General features: G+C 42.7%; 1 protein-coding gene across 4 annotated transcripts in view; it reads left to right on the top strand.

Moving 5' to 3' along the window:
* The window catches only part of INO80D (INO80 complex subunit D), a 45,312-nt gene extending 36,030 nt beyond the window's left edge, over positions 1-9,282 (top strand). For all 4 annotated transcript variants that reach the window (XM_065562095.1, XM_065562096.1, XM_008172500.4 and 1 more), the window contains 5 exons: positions 338-447; positions 3,181-3,314; positions 4,662-4,879; positions 5,450-5,607; positions 6,874-9,282. In XM_065562095.1, coding sequence (XP_065418167.1) covers positions 338-447; positions 3,181-3,314; positions 4,662-4,879; positions 5,450-5,607; positions 6,874-8,042 — 1,789 coding nt within the window. In that variant the 3' untranslated portion in view covers positions 8,043-9,282. The remainder of the gene's footprint in view (positions 1-337; positions 448-3,180; positions 3,315-4,661; positions 4,880-5,449; positions 5,608-6,873) is intronic.
* Positions 9,283-12,247: the final 2,965 nt, after the last annotated feature.

Here is a 12,247-nt window from a genome sequence, read left to right as displayed (position 1 = left end):
AATATTTACATTGCGTGCCTGGAGTCTCTGATCAGGTTCAGGGCCTTGTTGTGTCAGATGCTGTAAACAAACAACAGTTGTGATGAAGTCTTGCTTGTCTCATTCTGTAATGCTGTTACACGGATGTCACCCTTGCCCCTTGTTTACATCTGTCCTGTATCCAGCTCAAGAGAGTAAATAACTACACAGATGTGAACTGTAAACCACACAGGTGTATCCAGAGTGTCATGGTTCACTTTGCTATGTTTAGTGTTACTGTTATGCCAGGATATCTGCTGGCAGTGGATTTTTTAATTATTTTTTTTAAACTCCATGTTGTAATGTATTTTTGTTTCAGCACAAGCCAAGCCAAGCAGAGAGATGCAGAACCAACAACATGTTGTGGAACTGTGAAGGGTGAACAGTGCACTAACAAGGCCCTTCCATTCACCAGGCATTGTTTTCAACGTATCCTCTTACCTCCCCTCTATGCTCATTGAGGAAGGAAACACCATTGATAAAGTTTCATTCTTTAGAGTGACAGATAATTTTGTATCAGAAATACTTATTTGCAAATGTCTCCTGAACCATTTTGGCTTTGTGTCTGTCTGCTCACAGGTATTTAGGGTAGTGGGAGGTGATCTATTCACCATAGGCAAGACCCATAGTTCAAGTTACTGGTATCTGTCATAGTTACATGGTTACACTCCTCCTGAGCTCAGCCTGGTGCCTACCAGCAGCTTTATAGATGATCTCATTCTTTGATGGGAGGGTGTGCTCTACACTGCTCTTGTGCAGTTGATGGTAGCTTTCCATAGAATGTCTGGATGGTCTTACAGGATTCAGCTGTGTATGCAGAAACTAGGAATACTGTGGAGTAAAGTAGTTGCCTAGAGTGAATGAATGGTGAAGGTTCTAATAGCCTGCATTGCTAAATGAGGCTGTGCGGGGGAAGAATGAGAAGTACCTAGGACATAGTTCTGGGTGAGGAAAAACCTGTACGTGAATGCATGGGATTTCAGGAAAACCTTAAAGAAATGTGATCTGCGGAGGTGTAGCATTCTCCTCAAAAAGTGTGTGTATGGGGGAACCTTGTAAGAGTCAAAACCAGCTTCCATATCTGAACCTGGAGGCTAAAGAGGCTGATTATTATCATGATTTTTTTTATGATTTATTTTAAGTACTCTTTCTTACCTGACAAGAGCCACTTGCATCTTCTCGCAGCTTTCTTCCCTCTCCTCCTCCCCACAAAACTATAGCTGTGAATTCACAGCCACCTTAGGAACTGAAGGAATGCTGCAAAATGATGAGGGTGGGGGAATGAACGCAAAGGGTAGAAAAGATCTAAATGGACGGGACAAAAGCAAAGTCTCTTAAAGTGCTGGGTGTAAAACTGAGTTACCATAAAAAGCTTTTAAAACCAGTTCCTCTGAGAGGGGGAAATCACAGACTATTCCTTGCCTGTTTAGGCTCTTAATATACATTTTTAAGATACATTAATGTCAGTTGAAATCAAAAGCTATCAGTGGCCACTGACAGTCTTATCCAACGTGGGCTCCATGGTCCAGTGGAAGGCACACTGGACAGATCTGGGTTCAGCTTCCAGATCTCCATGGGCCTGTCGGCCTGCTGTTTGACTTTGAGCAAGTCACTTTGCTTCTCTATACCTTATCTTCCCTGTCTGTAAAATGAGGGTGGCAATACATTGTAAAGGGCTTTGAGGCTTGTGCATGATGAGCTAATTGGCTTTTGTAACTTACTGTCTGCGGGCAGCGGGAAGTTACGTCCCATGCTGCGTCTTTGTCTGTATCTGAAAGGCGCTGACGGTTTTGTGTGGCCGTGCAAAGTTCAGCTAATAAGGCAGGTGTGGGTGGGTATTGGATGGTGCACTTTGGCCTCCACCAACATAGTGCATCTCTGTGGGACATGTTGCTTGTCCTTGCAATGGCTGCAAAATACAATGCTGGTTTCTAATTTTATATCTTAAAAATACAGATTTCTGTGAACAGGAGCTTAAATGTGGGGCAGTTACAAGGCTTAGATACATGGGGTCAGATTTTCAAAAGAGCTCTGCACCCAAAGTATCTAGGGGGAGTGTGTATATTATATATGTGTGTGTGTGTGTTACACACACGCGCACACACACACACACACACACACACATCCCTCTTCCATTCCCACAAAAATATTATTCTGCAATGTGTCAAGTCCAGTTCAGAGAAATAGAGAATGTTTTGATTTTGCTTTTCTCTCCCGTTCACTCCTCTCCCCCAGAATGAAAATAGTCTCTTTCCACCATTTCAGATACTTGTTTCCTGCCTTATCCATCCTTAGGTTTTCCCTTTTTCCTTTGTTATTCTATATTATATTTTTTTATTCTATCAGGGTAGTTAAGTTATGGAATAAGCTTCCAAGGGAAGCGGTGGAATCTCCATCGTTGGAGGTTTTTAAGACGAGGTTGGACAAACACCTGTCAGGTTTATTTGGTCCTGCTTCAGCTCAGGGGGCTGGACTTGATGACCTCTCAAGGTCCCTTCCAGCCCCGTGCTTCTGTGATTCTAGCAGCAGTTTGACTATGAACTACTCTGGGCAGAAGGAAAGCTGCTAACGTTATTTGAAAGAAAAAAAAAACCCACTGTGAAATACATATTTGACTTACATGAACGTCTGAAAACACAAGTTTCAGTTTAGATTTATTTGACCTTTTCAGTCTGATTACATATCTGCTTTCAGAGGAACAGGAAGGATCTTAAAACTTTTTGTGTTCTCAAGAAAGAAAGGTAAATACCAAAAATTTAGCTTAAAGGATGAAATTAACAAATTCTCTTTTTAATGTTTTAATAGAGACAGTCAGTAGGAAATAGTCCTGTTGACTACAGTGCTCCAAACTGATAGTATTGATTGAGTCTCCAAGAAAAATACTTTTTTCCTTCTTCTTTCTAAGAACTCATTAGCAAAATGCCTGCATCAATGAACCCTTCATAACAAATGATAAAATCCTTAGCAGTCTGGATTAATGCAGTTTGTTACTTGAAAAGTTGGGTTTGAGCCGTACCTAGCTTTCAACTTAAATAACAAAGTTAAGATACTCATTAAAAATAACATCTGGATGGACTGGTAGAATTCAAGGCTTTGTTTTTTATCATATTGGCATTTCTCCATCACCGTCTGGTGTGTTGCTCCTGACCCAGAAACGCATAGATATCCTATTGAACCATTCTCAGCAGCTCTTCTCAAGTTGCACAGCCAAGTTTGCAGATGGGCAGCAGTGCTCCGTGCCAGTTTTTGACATTACACATCAGACACCTCTGTGTGAAGAACATGCCAAAAAAATGGTAAGTATAAACCGCAGCTGTAACTATTCCCACAAATTGGAGTCATCAGGAGTTCCATTTATCTGGTCTGGGTTTATCAACTGCTATGCTATTTTACCCCCAAAAAATGGAAATTGACCTGACCTTTCCATAAAATCATAGTATAGTAAAACCTAGTGAGGGGGTTTCAGGCTACAATATCTAAGGTTGCCTATGACTGTGGTATCGCAGTCACTGTGATCCTGCAGCATGGTGTATTCTGGAGCATTATAACAGACTGGGAACCAGTGGAACGTGAGAGAATAGCCTCGATTTTTCTGATCTCTACCTCCCCCAAAAGCAGCATTTTTAGGTTAATTTCTGTGCCAGCTGCCATTTAGCCTGTGTCATTTCATTTTTTTCAAAAATATTTTTGGGTCACCTTTAACTCTGAGGTTCCCTTTGTGTTTTATTGGTGTAACGCAGACCCTTAACATTTTAATCCAGGTTGTTGTTTTCCTCTCTCTCCAGGTAAATCCTCAGTGTCCCTATCAGAGGCCTGAAGATTGTCCCCCATTTTTTCCTTTGCTTGGCACATCAAAGCCCTGTGTCACAACCATCATAATCAAAATCGAAGACTGAATCCAACTTGCTTCAGAGCCTATAAAATGGTGCTCATTTTGTAATTGGCCAGTGGGTTGCTCTTCAGGAGTACAAGGCCCCGCAGCTGTGCACCTGCGTCCCCTGCCAATTCTCAGTCCTACAGCACTTACTATGTCTCTTCAGTGCTCTCAGCTCTTTACAGCAATGGGAACGTGACTAGAACTCTGGTTTACACCTAGGTGCACAAATCCTTGCCACCAGGTCACCCCAATATTGTTCATTCTTTTAATACTTACCTGGGGTGTTCCAAATCTTTTACGCTGGAGTTTATGTGCATTAAACTGTGGTTCTACTCCGACACAGTCATTGAAAATGACACTGTGGGCTTCCATATTTGCTGTACCTCGGTGATGCAAATAGTGTGGGATTTTTTTCTGACTGCCAGCTCTGCAAACCCGGTCAGAGAATTAAGCTGGGTTTGTTCTTTCTCACTTATTATTACCAGTAATAAACAGCCCAGATTGTGCCCTCGATTAAACCTGTGCAACCTCATTTGCCTCCAGAGAGGTTGCATCGGTGTAACGTACATGCTCGTTGTTCTCAGTGATGATGCAGGAGGAGGAAAGGAAGTAACTTGGCTTTCATATCCATGCTTGGATTTGCAGGCTGGCAGTTAGAAAGATCCTCTCTTCACTCACTTTATGTCTCAATGTTTGGGAATGGCAAGAAAAGAAAGTTGCATTGGATCCTAATGTGTCCCTTCTTCCTTCATTCTTTCTCCAAAAGGATAATTTCTTGAGAGGGGACAGCTCCCGTAAAGTTCAGCACCAGCAGCAGAGGAAACCCAGGAAAAAAACGAAGCCACCTGCACTTACCAAAAAACACAAGAAGAAAAGAAGGAGGGGACCACGTAGGCCCCAGAAACCTATTCCTCCTGCAGTGCCCCAAGGGAACCTCAGCATGCCCACCAGCATCTCACTGCCAGTGGAGATCTCCCACATACGGTCAGTGCCAGCGGCGGCTCATTTGATTTATTTTAGCTTTTTAAATAAAAAATTCAATATAGGAAAAGGTGGCGGAGTCAGTACATTGTTCAGAGTGTGGCTAAATGAAAGCTGGACACACCTCAGCTCCAATTTGATGGGCTTAATTAGGTCTGCTAAATCTAGACGAGGAAGGGCGAACTTTCCTTTTTCTTTTCCCTACCACTTAATATTTTGACCTTCTAAATTCGTTAGGTGTTTGAACTGAAATGAACATCTTCAAGTGTCTTGTATCTCTGTCATTGCTGAAAGGAAGAATTGGAAAATGTTAATTTCAGATCTCAACAAAGGTTCGGCTAAATGGATAAAATGTTTTGTTGCCGATGCACAACTTATAAGTGTCATTAGTAGAACAAATTGAAGAGTTTTTTAATGAAACTTGTCTAAAAGGCATTCTTTCCACTTGTTGATTTTAAAACATAAAAAGGGCAGGGGGGCGAGAGCAGAGACTGAAACAGACCCTCTGTAAAGTATGCTGCAGTAGTGAAAAATCAGGATTTAAGAGTGTGGTTGACAGCACTGTCTCTCCAGGAGCCCCTCCACGCCGGAGTTGAGTACAGATGAGCTGCCCGATGACATCGCCAATGAAATCACAGACATTCCACATGACTTGGAATTGAATCAGGAGGACTTTTCTGATGTCCTACCACGGCTGCCTGATGACTTGCAAGATTTTGATTTCTTTGAAGGTACATTTTTGTTTTAATTTATAGTGAGGTGAGGAAATGAACAGTCTAAAATGTGCGTTTGAGGGTTCACCTGCTTTCTTGCAGGGAATTGAACTATTAGACAAAGAGGGCACATTCATCTACTGCTTATACATGACCTCTAAAAAGAGCATGTTTTAGAACTTGCTTGTTTGTATACTTAGTGCTACGGAAGTCCTGATTGATTTTAACATTTTAATCATTGATTTTGTGCTCTTCTGCATGTCACTGACAATTGCCATCAACCAAATTCTCAGTAAAAGATCATTCTGTGACTAGGATTACAGCCCTATTTTATCAACATCTGTCTTTTTATCAAAGGAAAACCAGAAATTAAAAAAATACCTGTGAAACTTGCTCGTGAGCTGAAATACACCTGAATTTCTGTGCGTTTGACTTCAGTGCCCACTAACAGTGGGAAAAGGCTCGGAATAGATCCACCAGGAGTTTTGGAAACCTCTTGCTGTGCTTTTTGTCACTTTTCTGAGCTGACGTGATATCAGAATTTGGCATTTTAATCCTGTTAATAAAATTTAGGTTATTCATGGAATCCAAGGTCAGAAGGGACCATTATGTTCAGACAGTCTGGCCTCCTGTATGACACAGGCCATAGAACTTCCCTGAATTAATTCGTAGAACATGTCTTTTAGAACACCATCCACATTTTTAAGTAGTTGTTATAACATAATAAGTAAAATGGACTTTGTAGACTGATCTTAGTACTATGTGGCATTACACTTTGAAAAGATATTTAAGCTTTTATAGCAGGGGTGGCCAAACTTACTTATCCTCCGAGCCACATACGATAATCTTCAGAAGTTTGAGAGCCAAGTGCGCTTGCTTGGGGCTTCTGCCCCGTGGCAGGGTAGTGGGACTAAGCCCTACAAGAGGCGCCTGCCAGTCCTCAGGGCTTCAGCTTGAGCGGGGCTGAAAGCCCCGAGCCCTGGCAGGGACCTCCCGCAGGGCTGAAGCCTCTGGATTCCCTCCCCACTGGGCAGAAGCCCATAGCTCCACCAACCCACCTCCTTGCAGAAGCCCCGAGCTTCCCCCACTCCAGTCTAGTACGTGGAGAATGGGAGGGTGTGGGGGGCTCTGTGAGCCACACTTTAACTGTAAAAGAGCCACATGTTTGTTATAATTTTCTGGTAGAAATCCTATTGAACTTTTTGGATAGCTGTATTCCTAGGGCCACAGTGTGAGGCGTATCTCTGAAAAGTAAACTAACTTCTGTTGTTCCTGTTTCTGTAGGTAAAAATGGAGACCTCCTTCCTACTACCGAAGAGGCGGAGGAACTGGAACGGGCTCTGCAGGCTGTAACTTCTCTTGAGTGCCTGAGTACCATTGGAGTACTTACACAAACAGACGGTGTGCCAGTTCAGGAGCTATCAGATAGAGGGATAGGGGTGTTCACCACAGGTGCTGGAGCTCCAGGAATGCAGTCCTTGAGCAGAGAGGTTAACACGGACCTGGGGGAGCTGTTGAATGGGCGTATAGTACATGATAATTTCTCCAGTCTGGAGCTGGATGAGAACTTGCTCCGTTCTGCTACCTTGTCTAACCCACCTACGCCCCTGGCAGGGCAGATCCAGGGGCAATTCTCTGCCCCAGCCAACGTCGGCCTTACTTCTGCCACTCTGATAAGCCAGAGTGGACTTGGGGAGAGAGCCTTCCCAGGACAGTTTCATGGACTTCATGATGGCAGCCATGCCTCCCAGAGGCCACACTCTGCCCAGCTGCTGAGCAAGGCAGATGACCTAATCACCTCACGACAGCAATACAGCAGTGACCATTCGCACTCCTCACCCCATGGAAGCCATTACGATAGTGAGCATGTGCCGTCTCCCTACAGCGACCATATCACATCCCCCCATGCCACATCCTATTCTGGTGATAACTTGGCAGCTACCTTCTCAGCAGAGATGCCCATTATGGCACAGCACTTGCTCCCACCGCAGCTGGAGGTGCCACTTAGTGGGGTGGTGAACCCCAGAACTCACTGGGGAAATCTCCCTGTCAATCTTGGTGACCCCTCTCCGTTTAGCAACCTTCTTGGTGCCGATGGACACCTTCTTTCCACCTCCCTGTCCACACCACCTACCACCTCGCACTCAGAGACCACACAGCCTGCCTTCGCCACTGTGACCCCCAACAGCTCCAGTGTGCTTCCGGGGTTACCGCAGACCAGTTTTAGTGGCATGGGTCCTGCCTCTGCTGAACTAATGGCCTCCACTTCCCCCAAACAGCAACTCCCTCAGTTCAGCGCAGCCTTTGGCCATCAGCTGAGCTCCCACAGTGGCATTCCTAAGGACCTGCAGCCCAGCCACAGTTCCATAGCTCCTCCCACAGGCTTCACAGTAACAGGTGCCACAGCTACGAGTACCAATAATGCATCTGCTCCCTTCACCACCTCTGACTGAGCTGATTGGTCTGTATTTGCAGGCAGATGGGGACCCTGTGTTTTCTATCTTCTTTTCCCTCTTTATTGTCCTCCCCTTCCTCGGAAGAGGATGTTTTGTTTTGTTTTGTTTTTTTAAAAAGAGGGGGTTAAAAATAAACCTCCTGCTTCCGTACAGACCAGGGTGGCCCCTCTGTGAACCTTGCTCTAGTGTTCACATGTGCTGTTTATGCACTGGTGCTCATTTATTACTGGCAGGTTCACCATACCCCAAAAATGTCCTTAAGGATACAGCACAGTTACTGGATGTAATTGACCTTAGCAGTAAGACCTAGAAATGGGACGATACCTCAAATTACCAATGCACGTTACTGTTTCCTAGGGTTCAGATCAGTGCTTTCCATCCCATTAGCATGTCACGTAGGAAGTTTTTATAGTGGGGAAAAGTCTCTTGGTTTAAAAAAAAAAAAAAAAAGTAGCATCTGGGCATGGAAAGTTGGCTCCACACTCGGGTTTGGTAATGGTTCACCGAAGCACTCAAGACCATGGTTCAATTATTCATTTGACTACTCCTTAAAAATAGTCTTTTGACCTCCTCTGTGGGCGTGTGTGTGTTTGGGGGAGCAGCAGTTCCTTGTCATCTGCTGCTGAGACAACAGTAATTGTGTCCCCTTCCGAAATGGGTCACTGTTCCTACTGAATGTTGATTTATTTTCATTATTTTAGGTTCATTGAGCAGAGAGGCAGTGACTAGGGCAAATAGGTTTTACCTGTTTGCCCAGGGCGCTGAGGGTTGTTGCTGTTTCAAAGGTTAGCCCAGGGAGAAAAGACGAGAAAATGGAAAGATTGGAATAAATAATGGTCTAGTCAAGACTCATGCAGAAATTCCCACCAGTGCTGAATTACTGTGGCGTTGTAGTGTTGATGATTTGCCTTTTCAAATGTGGCTTTGTCCAGAACTCTGCATAGAAGGTGTTTCCTAGCTGAAACTGGAAGAATTCTATTGGTATGTATCCGTACGTTACCCATTCAAACAAATCTACGTCAGGCCCCTTTGGTAATTTTAAAATTACTGAATTTCTCAAACTATCTGTTGCTGCTGAGACTCTTTCTATAATAGTCGTGATTTTGTATCAGGAGCCATACGGTTTTTGAGACACTTGTGAGACTGATGCTCTGGATGTGAAGTTGAATGTATGTGGGAACCAGCGGGTACATATTTGTGGTTACCACTAACCAAAACCAAACTTACTTAAGCAAAATAGGGAAATTCCTTCTATCCACAACACCTTGTTGCTTTTATTGCCTGTTTGCTGAAAATGGTTTTAAGTCTCCTTGGTCATAATGTCAGCTCCTTATAAAGGCAGTGGATTCCTCTTGTATCTGTTTCTTCCCTAAAGAAGAATAACAAAATCACAAGGAGTTTGCTTGAATCATTTAATCTCCCTCTTCTCCCTTCCCTCCCTGTCCCAAAAAAGGGAATGTGCTTGAGAAAATTGTGACTTTATAAGGCTCTAACTAGCCACGATGTGAAAGTAATTCCTACCTAATGGCTATAAAAAGTCTCCATTGTTTGGTTTGCTTCTAAGATGCATATGAGAGAAGATGAAAAAGCAAAGCAAATCTTTCTCTCCTCATGTTGAAGGCAGTTTCATTATGAGGGTTAATAATTTATTTGAGCAAGGGATTATTCAGATGAGTTCAGTTATTCCCTGGTATGTGGAGAGTAATGTATCTTCCCTCAATATATGTATTCTGTTTATGTGAGTGATGATGGGGCCCAAACCCTCTGCTCCCAGACTTCCTGAGGGTAGGGATTGAGATCTGGATCCAAACTTCTTAGGTGCAGCCCATCTCGGGTGTATATCCCACTAGTTATAGCCATTCCCTTCTTTTTAAAAGCTTTGTCCTTTTTTAATTATAAAGGAATAAGCCCTTCGGGTACATCCCTTGCTGAAATTGCAAGCATATGTGGGTCGAGGGGGAAACATTTATTTTCAGGTTTTTGATATTGGGAAATCCTTATTCCCAAACTTGGTAAAACAGGGCTTAATATTCTAATAAATCCCAGTGTTCTTAAGTGTGGTCTAAGTTTGTCTGTAACTGATTTAAATGTTTTCAAATCGTGTCATAAGTTGAAATGAGGCTTAACAAAACCCTACTATATTGTCCCACTGATTGAGGAATGCCCACTGATATTGTGAAATGAGGAAAAGCTGATAGGGCTTTATATATTCTGTTCTCTTCCCTTCCCCCATGCTTGTGAGGAGACAAATGTTTGATTTGCATTATTTTCCATTGTGTTAATATGCCTTCTTTAGTGTATTGAGATGATTGATTGAAAAAGAAGGGTGAACTAGTTTGCCAAATGGGTAAATGATCAATTGTTAAATCTGCCAGTATTAAATGTCATGTGACCGTATGTTCTACAGATTAGTTTGAGGATTTTGATTATTGAAATATTTCTCGTGCTCATCAAAATTTGTAATGGAACAGCAGCCTGTTCTCATCTTCCCACACGTTCATCACTTCCCCTTACCTACCAGTAGAGAAAACGCTTGGGCCCAATTTCTGTTCTCAGTTACAGCCGTGTAAATCATGAAGTAATTCTCTTAGCCAGATGAGTTACTATGGATTTACACCGATGTAACTCAGAACAGAATCTGGCTCTTAATCTGATCATTTATTTAGGCTGGGATTTTCCAAGATGCCCAAGAGAATGTAGGTGCATAATTCCCATTTGAAATCAGATTCCCATAAGGCAACTTCGGAAGTCTCACCCTTTAGATCTCAGCTTTATGGATCTGTGGGGGATTTTTTCTAAACATTGGCTGCATAACATTTTTCATGAGCAGATTGAGTTTGCAAAAACTGCACTGCTTTAAAAAAGTTTTCTATTTGACATGCATTAGAAAAGGAATCCCTATCTACTTTCCAGTACAGAGCTTTGAAATGGTCAAGATTGTTGCCAGATGCAGGTTCACCTCATCTAATGGAAGTATAACTAATTTAATGAAGTTGCATCCTAGTAAGCGGTTCTGATTTTAGGTCCTAAATCTGCAGTGAGCACCACGCAGGTGGATCCCTATACCCACACAAAGCCCACTGACTTCACCTGCATAGAGATCAGTGCAGGATCAGCACCATAGTGTTGTGGGAAGAGTAGTGGAGCCAAGAACAAGGGGTTATGCAGCCAGACACTTGGCTTCTCTCCCGCCAGGAAATACGTTTGCTCCATATGGGATTTGTCTTGGTTCTTACGGCTGCCATTGATATGGTTCTCATTCATCCTGTCTTGAAAAGGGTGCATCTCCTGTAATACAGCAATTAGCACTAATTACCCTTTCACCAAAGAGTCAGTGTAGCAATTCCAATCCATTTGTTGAAATGATCAGTATCCGCTATGTTACTTATACATGAAATGAATAGAATAAACCTAGTTTAGTAACTAAAAATTATGTTCTTTCTATAAATTTGGGGTTTTAAAGAATTAGAAGGCATTTGACAGAGAAGTTTTGAAGCAATAATGTCCGTTTGGGTAGTAATGTCAGGTGATTTTTAGCACAGAGGCCTAAGAATTGGCGGAGATTACACTCTTGACAAAGATTAGCTTTGCTTGGACAGTTTATGGAGGCCAATGAGGGACAGCATGATGCTGGCCTGGTTTATAAAGCAGTTACACTTAATATATATATTCCATACTGTGAGAATTTCCCTTGACCATTCAGTTTTAGTCAAATTTAACACTGGTGCAAGCGGACTCAGCTCCCATTGGCTGTTTAATGGGATAGGAGGGGTGAAATGAAAGGCTGGTCCATTGGCTCTACTAATTGCTATATTATGAGAAGCACCTTTGAATATCATCCACCTTTCGTTTGGTCAAGACGTTTGTTTGTTTCCTTGCCTCTGTTGATTGCCCTTATGTATTTGCACATCTTAACAATGAACATTTGTTCAAAAATAACTTACTGCAGTTCTGCTTAACCTACTGAGTGCCAGACTATGGAATAGAAGGACTTTCCAGTTTCATGTCATAGGTTAGTGAAGCAAAGGACTGTTTTCTTAAGCAATTTAAGGTTCTCATTTGGTAAGCATTTCTAGGGTCCCTCCTTGAGAAGCTTGTAATCTGCCAGCAAACATTGGAGATGAGATTGCAAGCGCAAATGCAAGAGAAATATTTTTGCTGTCAGGAATGTGTGTTTGTTCTTCAGTGGGAGTGGGCAGAGG

This window comes from Chrysemys picta, chromosome 11, assembly GCF_011386835.1.
Source record: "Chrysemys picta bellii isolate R12L10 chromosome 11, ASM1138683v2, whole genome shotgun sequence".
In the NCBI taxonomy this organism is placed as follows: Eukaryota; Metazoa; Chordata; order Testudines; family Emydidae; genus Chrysemys; species Chrysemys picta.
This window is presented reverse-complemented; position numbering and strand designations above follow the sequence as displayed.